Source organism: Oryctolagus cuniculus, chromosome 6 (genome assembly GCF_051225735.1).
Source record: "Oryctolagus cuniculus isolate XC-2025 breed Fujian yellow rabbit chromosome 6, ASM5122573v1, whole genome shotgun sequence".
NCBI classification, from domain to species: domain Eukaryota; kingdom Metazoa; phylum Chordata; class Mammalia; order Lagomorpha; family Leporidae; genus Oryctolagus; species Oryctolagus cuniculus.
Genome location: NC_142872.1, coordinates 36,132,794 through 36,151,634, shown reverse-complemented (window position 1 = coordinate 36,151,634; position 18,841 = coordinate 36,132,794). Strand labels below are relative to the sequence as shown.

The window sequence follows — 18,841 nt, the reverse complement described above, 5'->3', positions numbered from 1 at the left end:
ATTTTCAGTTGGTAATTGTGTGTGGCCTGGGAATGATGTTAGAAATACCCAAGCGGCCGTGGCAGAAGCAAGGCACCTACTCCTGCACGGCCGGCCCCAGGGGATGCAGGCTGCTCCTTTTCATAGCACGGTCATTATTCCTCTTGCTGCTACTATTATCGTGCCGAGGGTCAGGTGAAATCCAGGTGAGCTCTTGGCTTTTCCTATCGGAGGGTAGTTTTGGAGATTGCGGGGTATGAAATGTCTAGAAGACCCGACTCAGGTGGAAGGTTCGTGGGAGAGGAAGCCAGGAAGGCATTTTGCAGTCTTAAAATTAATCCACTTTCTCTTCTGTCCACACTCTTCTCCTCTCTTCTCTCTCTCTGGGACTTTATCTCCAACCGCAGGCACTCAAGTGGATGAGGGGGTCCGCTCAGCCAGCAAGCGCATCGTGGCGCCCCCTGGAGGCCGTTCTAATATCACATCCCTGAGTTAAGCCACCCCTCGCCGAAGCAGGGGCAGAAGAAGAGATTTTTTCCTGAAGCCAAAATGGTACATCGATATTTAAGAAGGAAAGCGAATCCAAACGGTTGCGATCTAAAGAATCAATAAGCCTCAAGCCTTATGTTTCTCCAATGTTACGCTCGCTTGCCTAGCTTTACGAATATTGCTTTGTTTTCTGTTTATGCATAACCTTGATTTCTTTGATCCCCTCTCCCCATTTACATGCATGCAGTCAGACAGGCCAGTAAGGTAACCGCGTCTGCTATATTATAGTGTTGAGAGCGTGTGTAGTGCCGCATCTTCCGACAAGGGGACTGACAAGCTGGCATGGCAGGGAAATGAACAAAAGGGACCCAGGTCACTCGCGGTGAGTGGGGTGGTGGGCACCCAGAGCGAGGTGGAGGGCACAGAGGGGCTGGGGTAGGGTGTGCCGGAGGGAGGCGGGTGGGCGGGGTGAGCGGTAGGGGTGTTATGTCTTGTGTTGACGACATGCATTGATGTCCATGGAGGACAGCCACTGGTGGTCAGTGTCTCTTCATCACGGTCCCCTTGTCTGCAGAGAAAGCAGGCAGTCTCTGGGTCTTGGACTTTGTCATGTCCCCTCCTAGTAGGTTTTGTTTCTTGGAACACTTATTAAAATGCCAAACCCAATTGATTTTTTTTCTACCTGCTTGATTTTATCTTGTTTGCTTGGCCTCTTAGCGTTGCTTTTGAATCTTCCTCTTTCCTGGGCTGGGAAGACACAGAGGTAGGAGACACACTTCTCTCCTCTTGGCCTGCCTGCCTCTTCGGTGCTCTTAAAAGGCAACAGCTGAGAGCTGGGCCCAGGGCCTTGGGTGAGGGCTGCCTCAGCTTAACTACACCTTCCCATGAGCAGGGCTTCACCTGCACCATCCTGTCTTTGCAAACGGAGGTGAGCAGGTGTGTCTGGCGGCCCGCGTTGGGACTGTAGCTGTGGTAGAGCAGAAAGAAGGGCCTCTTGCCAGAGGTGAGTGTTAGCTCCTCTTGGTCTCCTGTGAGCCAGGCACAGGCAGGACGGAATCTCTCTTGTATTGCAAGTTGACTGTGTTAGGTGTTCCCTAACTTCTGCGACCTGTAGGTGATCTTGGCTTACATGGGCGTCAAGCAAGGACTGGGGAACGTGGGTGAGGCAGAGGTAGCAGATTGTGTGGCCCTGCCTGGTTGTGTTTTTCAGTGTCAAACCATCTGTTGCCGGTTCTGTTAGCAGACCCTTGCGGGGAACTCTTTCGGTCCTGAGATCTCCCACAGAGGGTGGGAAAGTGACGTGGTGCAGCCCTCCTGTAGGAACACAGAGAGGAAAGTAACACGGGGTGTTTGCACCCCCTCCGTCTGTCCCAGATGAGTGTCCATCTGCCCATCGGGCCACTTCTGAAGATTGTATCTGGAGCAAGTTCTTAGTAAGCTCATGTTCAGGAACACATGCACCCTGGGATTGGGCTTCCATGCTCTGTGGGACCCAGCTGGTAGAACCTGTAGCCCCGTGGACTAAGTACTTTGAAGAGAAGAGCAGGTCTCAAACAGCTTTTAAGTGCTTAGGAGAAACCATTATCTCTGGCTGTAGGTTATTAGCTACTTTCTGCTTTAATCATGAAAAACCTTCCCATCTTCATAGGAATTCTTGCTATTTTAAAGCTCTCATGGTGCTTTTTTTTTTAAGGGAAACTTAAGCAAAAGGGAAAATGTAGCTCCTAATACAAAGTTTCGGGGGCCTCTCATAGAACTCAGAATGACAGTTTCATAGGCAGAGGGAATTGGCCAGATTGGAAACATATACCTCATTGGCTGGGCTGGGCTTTGGGTTCGCTGCATTCCCGGCCACAGCCACCAGGTGGAGGACAAGACACATAGACTAATCTGAGCATCCACTTCTACACCATCTGCTCTGGGGTTCCCCCGCCTCTGGGGCCACTCATCCCTCCATGGCCTCTCTGTGCCATGAAAACAAATCTGCAGCCAAATTGGTCATCAGCATTGCACTCGGGTCTTCCCAACTGAAGCGTTCAACCAGAACTGTATATTCTACCCCAGGGTTCCCTGCTGTACTAACAATACCTTAGTGCCCTTAGGATGAGCGAAAACATCTAAAGAAGCCCAACTTTCTTCATGTACCACCAGTAACTTTCCAAGTATGAAATTCCTGAGAACCCCTAGAAAACTCCCACCGACTTCTTCCCATGAGGACTGAGGAATATGTTAGTTCATACTCAGATTCGTTCTGTTCTGTAAGACACATCAAACAAACAGCCCTACACGGGTGAAGTTAGGAAAAGGAATGGACAGTGAGCCGTGACCCCAGCCCCCTACCCCACCCCACCCCACCAACTCGCAAGCACGGCGTCCAAGAGTGGGAAGGTGCACAGGCCATCTCGTCTCTGCCCAGCCTCAACCGTCTCATGCTGTTTCTAAAGCCAGGTGTGATCAGTTGGAGTTCATTCTCAAAGGGCACAGGTGCGGTGGTTGAGTAGGTATTTAAGTTGGCCACCCAGGCTGAGAGGTTTCTTTGACTTCTGAGCTTCTAACAGCAACAGCATCATCATCATCATCCCTAAAAGGGGTTTCTTCCAAAGTCCAGTCCTCCTTTGGCCTTTGAATTCCTGACTAGCCCTCTTCTCTTCTGCACAGGCCTGCATCCCAAGCCTGCACTTGGGCTCCCCTTGAAATACCTTTCCAACAGGGCAGCCCGTTCCCAACTTTGGATCTTGCCACAGCTTCCAAGACCTCCGCCTCTGGGCACCTCCAGCTTGAGCCCCTGATGCACTGCGGGGCTGCCCTGGGCAGCCAGCCTTTATTGTTAAGTTCCCTCCTTGAAAACTGGTGTGTGGGTGTTCAGTTCTGTGTCTGGTGAATATGGACAGACAGTAAACCTCCCTGTGATCTGTGCTAGCTGTGAGGCAGTTCTGCGGTCCCCAGAGCTGTTTGGTTTGAACCGTGAAGAAAACTGTGTTTTGAGCTTAGCTAAGATTAAAGGAAAAATTCATCCAGTGACTGTTACTGTAAACATGGTTATTAAAATAACTAAAATCACAAACACAATGCTTCGGTCTTCTATGTGTGGCGTGCCTTTTCGCTTACCATAATAAGGTTGTGTAATAAAACCAAAAGGTTCGTAAGAGGGATGGTCTGATGTTGACAGTTATCTGGGGAGACCTTGTTGGGGGAGTGTTGTGGCTTTCCCCTGCGGTTGAGTTCATTTTGCCACAGAGTTGGGAGTGTGGTGACCAAAGTTAATGAAACATTGAAGAATGAATAAGGTTGTGCAGGGTTCACTAAATTGAGTCTTCGGGCTGAAGGCATTACCATTTTGGATAAATCTTGCTGAGTCCAGGACACAGCCTGTGTTTCTCTTTTTTACAGTCATCGCCTTAAGTCTTAGTGTCAGGTTGCTTTATAAGCATTTTCTGCCTTTTCCTAAAAGTCTGGACTTGGAAATAATTCAACCTAACCATGTGCCAAAGTGTATTCTGTAGCAAACTGATCCCAAGGTATACAATGAGTATTTGAAGTGATTATTTGCTATGTCTGCTCTTCGGAGAGCTGTTAGATGTTTACCTAACACCTTGACGGCTCTGAGAATTCCTATAATCAAGAAGTCTTTAAGGCTTTTTCCAAATCAAGGTTCCCAGACTTTGCATATTGTACCCTCCTATCCTGTATTATCTTGAAATAGCCCACCACACCTGTTACACTAAACCCTTTTGAGGAAACACTACTGAATCCAGTTCCAATTTGGGAGGTCATTTTTTATTGCAAAGGTTAAATTAGTGTATGGGGATGGGAAGTGGAGAAGGGAATTTTAAAGTCTGATGTGACCGAAAAGTTTAGGGATAAGTTTGGACAGACTTAAACATAGCCGGATCTGAGTGCTAAACCCGACACCAGAACAGCGCTTCCTCTCTCCCAGCCGCCCCTGCCTTTAGCAGGTGCTTCCTTCTTAGGAACTTCTTTTGTACGTGGAATCAGTCCTGATCATCCGCGTTTCCAGGCTTTCCTTTCTCAGCGGACCGAGAGATTGCCTCCATAGGTCAGCCAAGAGATGGATTCTGCATGGTCTGGTTGGATCATGTGCACACCACTGAACTAGTTTCTGCAGCCCAAAGAGAGCGCAGGACTGAGTGTCTACACCTGCTCACACACCCACCCACTGTGAGCCACCTGAGCCAAGTGGATCTCAACAGCTCCATCAAGCCAATCAATGTGTGACACCAGAACGGGGATGAATGCTGGGCGGACAGAAACGACAGCCTTCATACCATACCCAGGCCTGCAGGGCAGGGCATGTAGATTTCATTCAGTGGTGTGTGTGTGTGTGTGTGTGTGTGTGTGCACGTGCGCGCACGTGTGCTGGGGCAGGTGGGCAAAGAAATGGAGGAGCCTGAAGATGGCCGTTTCTGATGAATTGCTTCGGTGTGATGAGGCCCCCTCTTGGTTTGCTGGAACAATGCCTTGGATACAGGGGCGTGGAGTTTTGATACCTTTTAACACAGCTCAGAAACCAGAACAGAAGCTGCTCTGAGCACAAGAAGAATTATTTTACAATTTTGGGCTCAAGGTTTGATGTTTGATAAGCTAGGATCTGTTGTCCCATTTTATGACTCAAACTTGGCCTTGGGTGAACACATCTCCCTGTTCATCCTCAGGGCTGGGACTTAATGGTGAAAAGGGTAGAGTTGGCACTCAAAGTGAGCCCAGCGTGCAGGACTTTATAAAAAGTTGTTGGTGCGGCAGGCATTTGGTGCATTGGCTGAGATGCCACTTGGAAAGCCTGCAGCCCATATAGGGGCATAATTCGAGTCCTGGCCCTACTGTCTGTCCAGCTTCCTTCATAAAACGTAGCTTGGGAGGCAGTAGGTGAGGGCTCAAGTACTTGGGTTCCTGCCACCCTTCTGGGAGACCTCAATTGGGATATAGGTTATTGTCTCTTGGCTTCAGCCTGGCCTAGTCCCTGCTGTTGGTATCATTTTGGGAATGAGCCCATAGGTGGAAGATCTCTCTACTCACTCCCTGCCTCTGTGCATTTCAAATAGAATAAGTAAATTGAAAATTATTAAAAGTGAAGACGTGTTGTTGAAAACTGCACGTTGAATTTCACACCTTGTAGATGAGGTATGCAATGACTGAGTCGCAACCAACTGGGCGGGGGGATCAGAAATTTGCATAGTACAAGGGTCCTCTGGTTCCAAAGAACATTCTGGAAACACTTATGCTCTCACCAACCACGAGCTGGAGATGGGGACTTAAAAAACCCAGCCTTTGAAGATGATCAAGGTACAGTTAAGGCAGCCAGTACTCTCCAGGGTCTGGAGTTGTCCATCCCATCGATTGCTCGGTTGGCTGCCAAGAAGACAAACACTAACTAGGACTTGAAGACTTGCAAGAGTCTACTTATTTTGGTACCAGCTGAAAAGCCTGTGGCTTGCTGGCTGCTGACCTATTGTGGATCAGGGAGGTATTTGAAAAGGGTCCTTTCTTCTCCTAAGATAGAGGGTGTTTTAAGCTGCAAGAGTCTGGAGTTGCCTGGTGTCTTCTCTCGGAGCATGGGCCTTGGAACGGCTCCCTGATAATGGGATGGGACAAGACCTTGAGAGGTAGGGGACTGGAAAAAAGAGGTGCATGGGCTGTCCTTGGACTTGAGGTCATGGTTAAAGGCAGAAGCAGATTCTGGGCTGTGTCCCCGAGGTGTGACTGCTATGGGGTCAGCTTTTCTAGTTTGTATGCATGTGGACTAGCTGAGTGGTCCTGTATCCTTGGTTCCAGATCACCATCTCTAATGTAGTTGAACTCTGACAAGGGACAGTGCTTACAACAGGACATGGGCATAAGAACAGGTACCTAAGCAACCCAGTACTACTGCTTGGGAAAACAGTTACACACACGCACACACACACGCATGCATGCATGACAAGGTAGTTCAGGGGCTTCCATTCCCAGAAGACACAGGCACATGTACATGACATGTGCTACAGCTCAGCAAGCCCTGTGTTGTTCACGGGCTGCCAGATCAGCAGCTGTTCACAACAGCACAGATAATTGCAGTTTGGATTTATAATATCTGTTTAATATCAGACACACCGAGCTTGTAATACAATGGGCACAGGCAAACAGAAGTACGAGATGGGATTCTGTGTGGACAGCGTAGAGGAACCACCAGGTACTAAACAGACACAATGCTTTGCACCTGGCTTTTGAAGTGTGTGAGCCTTAGCATTACTGCGGCACCAACAAGCAGCAGCAGCCACTGCTATGTTGATGCACCTTCTTCCTGGTTACTCCTCCACCCAACATCCTCAGAAAAGCTGTGATGATAGAACGGGTAGTCATTTCTGGTTACCATGTTTCCTATCAGATGAAAGCTAACCACTAATTAATTAAATTACTATAATTAGTTTAGCAATGCTCTGAGGTGCTTGAGGTCCTTTGCTGCCCTAGCAATGACCTTAATCAAATTCAGTGCTGCCGAAGAGATTATGTTGGCTACCAGCAGAGCATCTGCCCCCCACCCTCCATGCCAGGAGATGGGGATCGTGGGCAAAACCGTGGGGCTCAGATGTCTCTCCCCCTCCCTGGAGGGCACAGGGAATGCCCGGAGGAGGGCAGCCGTGCTGCAGTGTCGCAGGGTGGGGGGGAATAACCAGCACGCTTCTGGTCTTCCAGACCTGCTGACAGGTTAGGTGTCTGTACAGGTGAGGGAGGAAGAAGCTGTTAGGAGAAAAAGGTGCCAGGCACACAAGACAGAAGGGTGCAGTAGCACCCTGTTTTCTAAGAATCTCAACTCTGAGCCTCAACTGTCGTAAATTTAGAGGAGACATGTTCTACCCAGTGGGGTGTGAACTTTTAGGCCAACTCATTGCCTAAAACCGAAGGATCGTGTTTCGGTAACTAACAGTTACCAGAAGGGTTTAGGATTTTTTTTTTTTTTTTGCTTTGGGGAGGGTGTGCTGTCCTCAGGTTTAGATGCGTGGTGGGAGGTGCTGAGAAGCAGTTGTTTGAACTGCCGGATGCTGCGGTGTTTCTTCTCGGGCCCTGACGGGCGTCCATCCTGCACTCTGACACTGGGCTTTCTGACCACGGTGGCCGTGGTTCCTGAAGGCCAACGGAGGTGCTTCAGGCACAGAAGCCGCTCACTGGGATCCGAGTGAGAGAATGTACGTTGTTCCTACCCCATTTTAAATTGCATAGATGTGAAACTCTTGTGACGGAGAAATGAACCATCCCAGTGCCCTGTGGGAAGTATTGCTCAAAGCCTACCCTCAGGAGGATGCAATTGAGGTGAGACAAAAAGGAGGAGTCAGGGCTGGGAGGTTAAGTCCATAGCACATCAGGACTTGAGGCAAAACAAGTCAATGACAGACGCTGAACATGCAGGTGCCCCCATCATTCCTGCGGTTTCCAGCCCAGAACAGAATAGGGTCGCCTCTTCAACTCGCCCTCAGGGCAAGTGCTGACAGTTTACAGTGTTGGGAGAAAAACAAAATAGCACAGAGGACAAATGATGTGTGGGAACTTTTTTTTTTTTTTAAGAGAAACCCAGCAGAACAAGAGCTGGCTTTTGACAGTTCAACAAAGATATGGCTGCTCTTAGAGAGGCACTGTTCCACAATTGAGCCAGGGACTCTGCACTTACTCAGTGAGCCGAGAATGGTCAGGCTTGGCTGAGGTTCAGCTCTGACTTTCTACCCATGGCTAACTTGGCCCAGAGTGACTTCCCCCCTAGAAGTCTGCTGTAGCAGGCAGCCACTCCTGGGGCTTGCGTTTGCACCCACGTGTCCGCCCAGGGGAGAGTGTCTGTCTAGTCTCCTGTGTTGCCAGTTCACTGCCATCTTAGTAAGCCCCATCTTTTCCATAGTCAACAACGGGCTGCAGTGGTCTGAGTAGCCAACAGCTTAGAACAGTCTCCTGCAAAGTCTGTCTTCTCCCTCTACCCAGTGGAATCGGAGGGGCGCCAGAAAAATCATTCTTCTGCAAAGATCCACTGGGTCAGAACCGTGGAGTCACCTGTGGACCTCTTTCTTAGGTGAATTAGGCTTTGTGTTTAACAAATAAATAAGGTCTAAAGAAAAAGAAGCAGTGAGACGTCAGTGGCCATTCCTACAGTGAGCGCCAGGGGGCGGGGAAGGCATGATACCCCTGTGCCCAGACTCTCCAGGAACTTAGACCTCTGGAGTGCGAGAACGATGCTGTTGTCATTCTAGTCTATAAGGACGAGGATAATCCATTCAATATCTTAATGCATCTAGTATTGGTCAAAAAGATGCTAAAAATAAAAAAAAATGGAAACAAAAATGACTTGTTTCATTTTCAAGGGGTGACTCATTGTCCTGGGCTTCATTGAGAAAAGATAATTCCCTTATGTTAAGGGTCATCAGGGATGTTTAAAGGGGTAAGTTTTACTGTCTTCCCAATTAACATCTAATTTAGAATATACCCACCCCCACACCCAATGATGCAACACAGTCTCTTCTGATGCTCCCCAGGGGCAGGTCTTGAGAGGACAATTAGCTCCCAAGGAGCCTGCTTAATGTGGGAAGGCAACAGGCAGGCTTGGTGGTGGTGGGGAGAATGCCCTGATAGGTAGTATCTGCTAATTTCCGTGGTGCAGATCCTATCACTAATTTCAAGTCGTCAAATTCACTTCACTAGAGAGCCAGTTGGAAAGCAGTGTGCACAGCTGGCTCCTGCTGGCAATAAAGCTGATGTGGTGCTGTGAACCTCTGCTACTTGGAGTCTGATCGCATCCACTTCCTCCTCTTGGAACCCTGTGTCCCTAGCCAATCAGGCTTGGGGATTCTGGCCTCTTTATGCAGTGTTCTAGCCCTGAAGAGCTACGTGGAGTCCAGTGTCCATTTGTCACAGTGTAATTGCAAGGAAAATAAGTCTACATCCAAACATTCCTTTTAAGACAAAAATAAAGGTTGTTTAGAATGCCAGTTGTAGCACTAGACAGGAAGGATACAGATCATCTAATGTAACTCTCTCACTGTAGATGAATGAACCAGAACAGAGACAGTGGTTAAGTATTTGCTTGAGGTCGCACAATTAGTGGTAAAATTAGATCCCAGGAGTTAGGCCCAGGATGTTTTCACTTTATCATGCTTCCTCCTCCAAAAAATAGGCTTCATATTTTCTAAGTAAGAGGTGTGCAGTGGCAAGAACTACTGTCAGTTTTCTTGATGTGTACAATCAGAAGTTCCTGGCGCACGTGCCAAGAAACGTGTCAAGAAGAAGATGCTGAGATCGCTACAGGCGGTTGTTCTGGCCATCTTCTTCTTGAGGGTGTTTGGTTTGTTCCAAGGCGAGATTTGCTTGCTTTTTATTAAAGTCCCTTTTTACCCTTAAAAGGAAAAGGAAAAAGAGGGCTTTATTCTCTGAAAAGAAAAGTAATCTATTTTAGCTTTTGAAAGGGTGGCATCATTTCTTATTTTATTTGAAAGTCAGAAGGAGAAGGCCGGCGCCGCGGCTCACTAGGCTAATCCTCCGCCTTGCGGCGCCGGCACACTGGGTTCTAGTCCCGGTCGGGGCTCCGGATTCTGTCCCGGTTGCTCCTCTTCCAGGCCAGCTCTCTGCTGTGGCCTGGGAGTGCAGTGGAGGATGGCCCAAGTGCTTGGGCCCTGCACCCCATGGGAGACCAGGAGAAGTACCTGGCTCCTGACATCGGATCAGCGCAGTATGCCAGCCGCAGTGCGCAGGCTGCGGCGGCCATTGGAGGGTGAACCAATGGCAAAGGAAGACCTTTCTCTCTGTCTCTCTCTCTCACTGTCCACTCTGCCTGTCAAAAAAAAAAAAAAAAAGGCAGAAGAAGAGAGCTCTTCCATCTGCTGGTTCACTCCCCAGATGCTTGGAACAGCTGGAGCTGGTGTGCCAGGCTGAGCCCTCAACCCTGCAGCTCAATCCGGGTCTCCCCCAAACAGCCACCTCAAAATGGTAGCATTAAAAACTTGATAAAGAGGTAGAGATATGATTCAAGGAAACGCAAAATAGCATTGAATTCACGTATTTAAATCCCTATTTTCTTCATAAGTGAAATCTGAATGCTAGGCTAATTTACCTATCAAAATATTTTAATTTTTAGAAGAAAAAAGGTCTCTGAAATTTTCCAAATCTTCAATAATATATTTACATTACTTTTGTCATTAGAAAAAATTCAATTTAGTGTTAAAAATGTATTGAATCTCTGCAAAAAATGTCTGGCTGAAACACTCCCTTATTTTCTGCTGTCCTCACAGTAGCTACTTACTTTTCTCTGTTGAAAATAATGAACTCCTTCTGGACAGACTCAAGATGCTCTTGAAGAAGACATGTCTTCCAGGTGAACATTGGAAAAAAACATAAAGTGTGGTTAGCAGACACATCAGGATCCTCAAACAGTTGGTAACTTACTGAGTGTCTATTTAATGACTAGGCCAAGTCTAAGAAGCACCAAAGTATATTCAAAAGAGACGCTCTGTGAAGAAGCTTCTGGGAAGAGGCTGCAGTAGGAAGCACCAAAAACCTGTCTCCCCACCTAAGCAACTGCACTGGCAGAATGTGCTGCTGGAGCTATTTTTTTGGAAGAGCCTGAAGTCTATTGAAGGCTTGCAACTTCCAAGAGAAGCTGTGAGCCGCAAAGGGCAGTTAATGATCCATTTCAGCTTGTGGCACAGTAGCAGCCACTCACCCCTGATTAGAAAGCTGTGCTCCCTTTCCTGCAACAGCCTGCATGGGAAATATGGACCACGTCCCCCCAATGCTGGGGATCTCTGTTCTGATCGCTGATGGCTGCTTCCGCTCATAGAGGTGAAGAGACCAAGGGCCATTCTGTTGCACCTGCCCATTACTACCAGCCCCTCTCTGCTTGGGCTGAAGGGACTTCCAAGAGACCTAAAGGGCCAGCACCCTTTGCTTTCTCCTATCATTTTTTTTTCCCTCTGTTGGGAGTCATACATTAAGGACTAGTCCATTCAAAAACAACTGCATATATGGGAAAAACTATAAATGGCCATCTATGCCCAGGGAAAGGTACAAGCTCAAAAAAGAACCTAAGAAGATCTTAAGCTTACACCTAAGGCTAGTTCCAGTACAGAGACAACCTACTATAATAAACAACAAACAACAACAAAACCAGAAAACTCTGAGGAAGAGGGAGAACCTGATTTCCAGAGCTATCACTTTATCAGATTCAAATGTAGTCATCAACAACAAAACAATTAAGATATAACAAAAAAAGGAAAAAATTCACAAAAATTGGTATTTTCCCAGAAACCATCCTTTCATAAGACCTAATAGCAGATCTACTAGACAAAGATTTTAAAGCAACTTGTTCAATAAAAACTAAAAGAAGTAAAGATGTGGAAAAGGTTTAAAAAAAGAACCAAAATAGAAAGGTTAATAAAAAGATAAAAGCCTAACGAGAAAACAAAAAGGCATTCTGGAGTTGAAAAGTATACTTGAGGGGCCAACATTGTGGTACAGTGGGTAAAGCTGCCACCTGCAATGTCAGCATTCCACAGGGGCACCGAATCATGTCCCGACGGCTCCACTTCTGATCCAGCTCCCTGCTAATGCACCTGGGAAAAACTGGAAGATAGTCCAAGTGCTTGGGCCCCTGCACTCACATAGGAGACCCAGATGAAGCTCTTAGCTTTGGCCTGGCTCATCCCTGGTCATTTTGGCCATCTGGAGATTGAACCAGTGGATGGAAGATCTTTCTCTCTACCCACCCCCCATAACACTTTTAAATAAACATCTTTAAAAAAAAAGTATAATTGAAATAAATTCACTGGTGGAAATCCAAAGCAGATTTGAGCATGCAAAAGAAAAATTATAATGGAAACTCTCAAGTCTTCAGAACAGGAAGAGAATGGGAATAAACAGAATCCCAGGATCATGTAGGACACCATCATGTAGACCAACATACACCATGCAGAAATCTCAGAAGGAGAAGAGAGAGAGAGGAAAAGAAGAAATGGTGGTTCAAAATATCTCAAATTTGATGACAGACATGTAGAAAAGGATCCAAGAAGGCCAACAGACTCCAAGCAAGGTGAATCGGAGAAGCCCTTGTTGAGACACATCATAACCATATGGGCTAAGAGGGTATCCAGAAAGAAGCAGGAGAGAAGCTACTTGTCACATACAAGGGATCCTGAATAAGATGTTGAGCAGATTTCTCATCAGAAACATTGGTGCCTAGAAGGGGGTAGGTATATTCTAACTGCTAAAGAAAAAAAAAAAAACAACTATTAGCACAGAATCCTATATCTGGCAGATCTATCCTTCAAACATAAGACACTAAGGCTTAAGAAGCTCATTAGACCTGCCCTGCGAGAAATCTTCGAAGGAGTCTTGCAAGGTGAAATGAAAGTGCATTAGACAGTAACTCAAAACCACAAGAAGAAATAAGGATCTCAGAGGAGACAAGTACTTTGGGCAAGTGTAAAAGGTAGAATTTCTGCAACAACAGTCTGTGGCTTGTTTTTGCTTCTTACGTGATGTCAGACACTAACGCATTATTTGGTTTGGATATTCCACCTGGACTTTATGAATAACCTTAAACAACCTCTCCTCACACTGAATTCTGAATAACATGTTCCTCTCAACAACTATTCTGGAGTTCATTAAATATACCTTAGTGCCAATTGATGGAGCCTTGGTAATTTGTGACTTTCTCATGAGCATACAAAACCTTTGCTTTAATACAGCACTGCCCCACTTAGAAAATCTGTTCCATCCTAATGAGAAAATTTAATCATAAAACAGGATAATTGTCAGTCCCAGGATAGTGTCAGATCCATATCAAAAATGTTTTAAAATCTGCAACAATGCACTTAAAATTATTTACGATGAAAAATATTGCTTCTTAAGAAAAATAAACCACATTAACTCACTTTATCTAATTCATATCTAGGAATTAGAATACACTGAGTCCTAAGTACTAGAGAATTTTCTTTTCTGGATGATTGTTTAGGGGACAGGAGAGGAAATTGTAAAAAAGCAGACAAGCTGGGGTATGTAGGGAATGACAGAGAAAAAAACAAAAGACTCCACTGTGTCTGACTCTCAAAGCGAGGTCTTTGTGTCCTGACACTTCCCGGTGTCAGCCATAGGGCATAAAGGACACGATCGACGTAAGCTGATGAAGCTCCTTGGAGCAGCAGCTTTACCCTATGATTTCAGAAAGTATATATTTTGTTTGTTTGTTTGTTTTGTTTGTTTTGACAGGCAGAGTTAGGCAGTGAGAGAGAGAGAGACAGAGAGAAAGGTCTTCCTTCCGTTGGTTCACCCCCTCAAAGGGCCGCTACGGCCAGCGTGCTGCACCGATCTGAAGCTAGGAGACAGGTGCTTCCTCCTGGTCTCCCATGCAGGTGCAGGGCCCAAGGACCTGGGCCATCCTCCACTGCCCTCCCGGGCTACAGCAGAAAGCTGGACTGGAAGAGGAGCAACCGGGACAGAATCCGGCGCCCCAACTGGGACTAGAACCCGGGGAACTGGCGCCGCAGGTGGAGGATTAGGCAAGTGAGCCGTGGTGCCAGTGTGAAACTATATATTTTTAACATTAAAAATCAAAGTCATAATCAAGTAAGGTGCAAAAATCCACATGAATTTTTTTCCCCTATCCTGTAACTACTTTATTTAAACAAAGATATGAAATGCACATTTGGAGATGAGTCTGTGGTGTGACATCCCATGACATCCCTAGACCCTTACACACTTCCTATTCAGCCTGTTTGCCTTCCCCTGCTTCAGATGGGAAACTTTGAGAAGTGCAGCTAAATGGGGAAGCTGACAGCCAAATGGAAAATATGAAGGGAGAAGGGAGGCAGAAACAATGGAGGCACAATGGGTTGTGTATGGCTACAGGGGGATTCTGGCTGATAATCAAGACTCCTCATAGATAAGCAGAGTGCACAGTGCTCAGAGGTGGAGACGTCATCAGAAATAGCCAAAGGGTTGACCGCCAGTGCAAATCTCAGCAGCCAGAAGAAGAGGACTTAGGTGGTTTGCCTCACAAGGGAAACAGAGTGGCACATTAGTCTTTTTTAATCTATACTTAGAAGACATTGGGCATAAAGGGGTAAGGTAGAGAATATTCCAGAAACAAGCAAATAAAACAGCCATATCATATGAGCATAAAAAGAATCATGGGAAAGAAAGAAGTTAGGAGCCAAGAAGTAGAAATGTGAAGCACAACCAACAGCTAGCATTTTTCCAAGCATTTGGTTTGTAATAACTTACTGAGAACGGGTCTAGGAAGCAGTACAAACATGAATTCCCTTTTACAAATGGCAGAGATTGAGACATGGGAAAAAAGACGAAGCTTCAGCATTCATCCTGGGTTCTGTAGCGGTGAAGTTCAACCATAGGTACACATGTAGAATCATCTGAAGACATTTTTTTAAAAACACCAGTGCACAGGCCAAGCCCACCCAGGTTCAGAAGTAACTGGTCTAGGGTGGGATCCAGGCACCAGTATTTTTCCAAAGCAGTATAAGAGGTTCAGATGTGATGCTGAGACAGAGAAATACACTGCTGTAGCAGAGAGAAGTCCAAAGTGTCCTATGATAGTTTTCAGCATCACATAAATCAAAACTTGACACATGGCAGCAAGCCATTAAGTCGAGATTAACTTAAAGATAAGGTAAGACATCCATGTCCCACACTGGAGTGATTGGGTTCGATTCCCAGCTCCGGCTCTGACTCCATCTGCCCACTAATGCAGACTGTAGGAGGAAGTGGTGATAGCTCACAAAATGATGTTCTTGCTATAGACATGGGAAACCTGGATTATATTACCAGCCCGGTTCCAGCCCTGGCCCAATCCCAGCTGTTGTGGACTTCTGGAGAGTGAACCAGTGGATGGGAGCTTTCTGTCTCCCTGCCTCTCAACTAACTAGCTAGCTAGCTAAATAAAGACACAGCCAACAGTTACTATGTACCAGGTGCTGCTTTAAATGCCTTACTTATATTATCTTATTTTGTCCTCAGGGTCCTAATACTCTTCCTATTTTATATATAAAGGAACCAATGCCTGGAAGGAGTATGCATGTTGTTTGACATTTAAATCATTGCATTTTATTCAATGACATAGCTATTTAGTAAGTCACCACTGGACTATGCTGTGTTTACCTTTTAATGACAGACAGAATTCACATGTGATGGCAACTCTAAATGAAGAAAAGGGAAGTATACTCTCTAACAGATATTTTAAAAATCTGGTGATGGACTATACCTTTGGCACTGTGTTAACACTGCTAGCTGTGTTAACGTTCACTATTTCTTGGACACATAACAGAAATCACTGGAGATTGTTGTGTGCCCCCAGACTCCATAGTTGATCAGATAATGCTACCCTACCCTTTGCTCATCCCTAGCAAATTTTTTTTAAGCTTGCCTCTTTCTTCTCAGTACTCGCTAATATAATTCTAGCTCTTGCTTTGAAACACTATAGAGCCTTCTAACTGCATTGGGGTGAAAGAACTCTATAAGATCACAAGACAAGGAGAAAAATATATTCTATTTTCCTTATTCCCACAGATAAAAGCATATAGTGGTCTGTATAATTTTAAAAAACCAGCTTCCTGCAAATATTCCTAATAAGGGCTCTTGTGAGATTCCTGACTTGCAGGGATTGGTGCTAAGCCCTGTGAAAACATACTCTGCCCTCTACAAGTCCAGGACGCTGAATAGATCTCTTATTAAAAATATGTCTGCCTGGTAATCATATTTATATCTCTTTTCCTAAAGTTATAAATATCTATAAATTATCATCATTAGTTCATAAAGGTATATGAAGCACTATTTCCTTTACATCCTTTCCTATATGGAACATTTAAAAAAATAAACAAAAAACCCAACTGAACTAGGCTTAGTTAGGCTTTTATTATTTAAACAAAGAATTTGAGAGTCCAGTCTCATTTAAATTAATATTGATGAGCACCTCCTGTCTGTTTGGCCCTATGCAGTCATAGAAAATGTCTCTAAAAATGTATGATGCTAAGTTCCCCACATGCAAGAGTTAAACAAGAAACCATATACTACCGTTTATTAGCTATCATTATCCTATTTCTTTGTATGCCTTGTAATTTTCTTTTTGTTGAAAACTTGACATCTGCACATTATAATGTGCTAACTCTGGGAATCAGATTCTTCTCTCTCTATGGTTTATTGTTTTTTTGATTGTTGAAGGCTGTCATTGTCCAATTTTCACTGACTTTTTATTTTTTATTTTTTTTATTTATTTGAGAGGTAGAGTTACAGACAGTGAGAGGTAGAGACATAGAGAGAGGTCTTCCTTCCATTGGTTCACTCACTCCTCAAATGGCCACAACAGACGAGCTACACCGATCCAAAGTCAGGAGCCAGGTGCCTCCTCCTGGTCTCCCATACGGGTGCAGGGGCCCAAGCACTTGGGCCATCCTCCACTGCCCTCCTGGGCCACAGCAGAGAGCTGCACTGGAAGAGGAGCAACCGGGACTAGAACCGGCGCCCATATGGGATGCTGGTGCTGCAAGTGGAGGATTACCCTAGTGCACCACAGTGCCAGCCCCTTCACTGACTTTTTAAAACTGTTTTTGAAAATGCTTTATTTTTTTGTTGTGTGTTAGCACTGAAATGACCATTCCTCTAGCTTGTGTTCAGATACTGTTTTGACAGAGATTTCCTTCAATATCATGCAGCACTTTAAGTCGTATTTTCCTTGACTCACTGTTCTTTGGTTGCTATAAGCCCTTCACTGCTTTCCAGAACTGTGACAAAGCTGGTTCTGACAGTTTCTGCTTGGTTTCTGATGTTCTTGAGAGATGGCTGCTTACTCCACAATTTTGCTGCTAATTTTATCCCCCAGGTTTAAAAATAAAAAGTATTTTGCTTCAAAACAAAGAGTAGTCTTCCCCTAAGGAAGAATCTGAAAGATGGTGAACTTGAAATAGCACTCTCTCTCTCTACTCTTTTCACCGAGGTTTTTATAATGTGGGGGTCAGTCTTAGCAGTTTATGGCATTATTATCATGTATGATTATTCACTTATTCTGTAAGTGATTATCAAGTGGCTATGACGTCTCAGACTAGGTGTCAATGCTTAGATACACAAAGAGTTCGGGGAGTTGCCCATGGGGGCCTAAGTGAGGGGTTCAGACAGACTTCCCAGAAGAGGCAACATAGGATCTGGTTCCTAAAGGTAGCTGAGAAAACACGAAAGAAGGGAATTTCAAAGCTGGCAGATCCTGAGTATAGGTCTGTAGTGTTCCAGAGGAAAGAAATGACAGGTATTGCTGATGGTAGGAAATACTAGGAAATACCCCTGGTATGTTCAGGCGGATGGTGATACTGCTCATCCTCCGGCCGTGCATCTCATCCAGACGTGGTCTTTCTTCTAATGTAGCAAGAGCCTTCTCCAGAGCTACAGCACGTTCGCTTGACCCGGCCTCTGTCCCAGCCCCGCTGTTTGGAGCTACAAGTCATCTTGCTACTCTGGAGTCAAACTGATCACCACATTGACTAAAGAGGCAGCTGTTACTGAAAGGAATTCCAATCAAGCTGCAAGGTTAGAAAGGGGGCCAGGCCTCTAGGGGTGGACAAGTTGCTGCATTGCACTGTCTCCATGTGTTCTGGCTGGGAGAAAGCATTCTCAATGAGCATGTCAAGTTACAATGACCCATGTTCTATACCTGCGCTCCCTATGTTATTAACATGGATACGTTCAACATGATGTTCACATTTCAAATAACTGCAACAATGAAATCATCCTTTCCATTCAATGATGTCCATTAAATATCCTGTTAATACCATAAGATGGCAATATCATACCAACTCAGATGGCTATCATTAAAACAAAAACAAAACAAACGTTGGTGAGGATGTGGATAAATCAGAATCTTTGTAAATTGCTGATTGGAATGTAAAATGGTTCCAAAGTGATGGAAAATATTTTGGTAGTTCTTCAAAAAGTAGCATACAGAATTGCCATTTAATCCAGCAATTCCATTCCTAGGTATATGCCTCAAATAAGTGAAAACAGAATTTTGTGCATGAATGTTCCCTGTGGCATTATTCACAAAAGCCAAAACAAGGCCAAGCAGCCATCCATAAATGAAAGGATAGACAAAATGTGCTATTTTCATATATTTGAATATAATTCATCCAAAAAAGGAATGAAGTTCTAATATGTGCTACAACATAATTGAACCTTGAAAACATTGTACCAAATGAAATAATCCAGATACAAAAGGATAATGTCAGTGTCAGATTCCATAATATGAAGGCAAATCCTCTATAAAGGCAAATTCATGGATAAAGAAGTACATTAGTTGTAATCGAGGGATGACGAGGGAGAGGAAAGGGAACTTATTGCTTAATGGGTATAGAAT

At 45.2% G+C, this 18,841-nt stretch overlaps 2 protein-coding genes across 6 annotated transcripts in view; one reads left to right on the top strand and one right to left on the bottom strand.

Moving 5' to 3' along the window:
- Window positions 1-3,532, top strand: part of DPYSL3 (dihydropyrimidinase like 3) — a 120,070-nt gene extending 116,538 nt beyond the window's left edge. For both annotated transcript variants that reach the window (XM_002710291.6, XM_008255198.5), the window contains exon 14: window positions 387-3,532. In XM_002710291.6, coding sequence (XP_002710337.1) covers window positions 387-475 — 89 coding nt within the window. In that variant the 3' untranslated portion in view covers window positions 476-3,532. The remainder of the gene's footprint in view (window positions 1-386) is intronic.
- STK32A (serine/threonine kinase 32A) overlaps window positions 3,144-18,841 on the bottom strand; it is a 143,822-nt gene continuing 128,124 nt past the window's right edge. For all 4 annotated transcript variants that reach the window (XM_089336035.1, XM_008255186.5, XM_051843477.3 and 1 more), the window contains 2 exons: window positions 10,736-10,800; window positions 3,144-9,832 (listed from right to left, as the gene is read on the bottom strand). In XM_089336035.1, coding sequence (XP_089192161.1) covers window positions 9,739-9,832; window positions 10,736-10,800 — 159 coding nt within the window. In that variant the 3' untranslated portion in view covers window positions 3,144-9,738. The remainder of the gene's footprint in view (window positions 9,833-10,735; window positions 10,801-18,841) is intronic.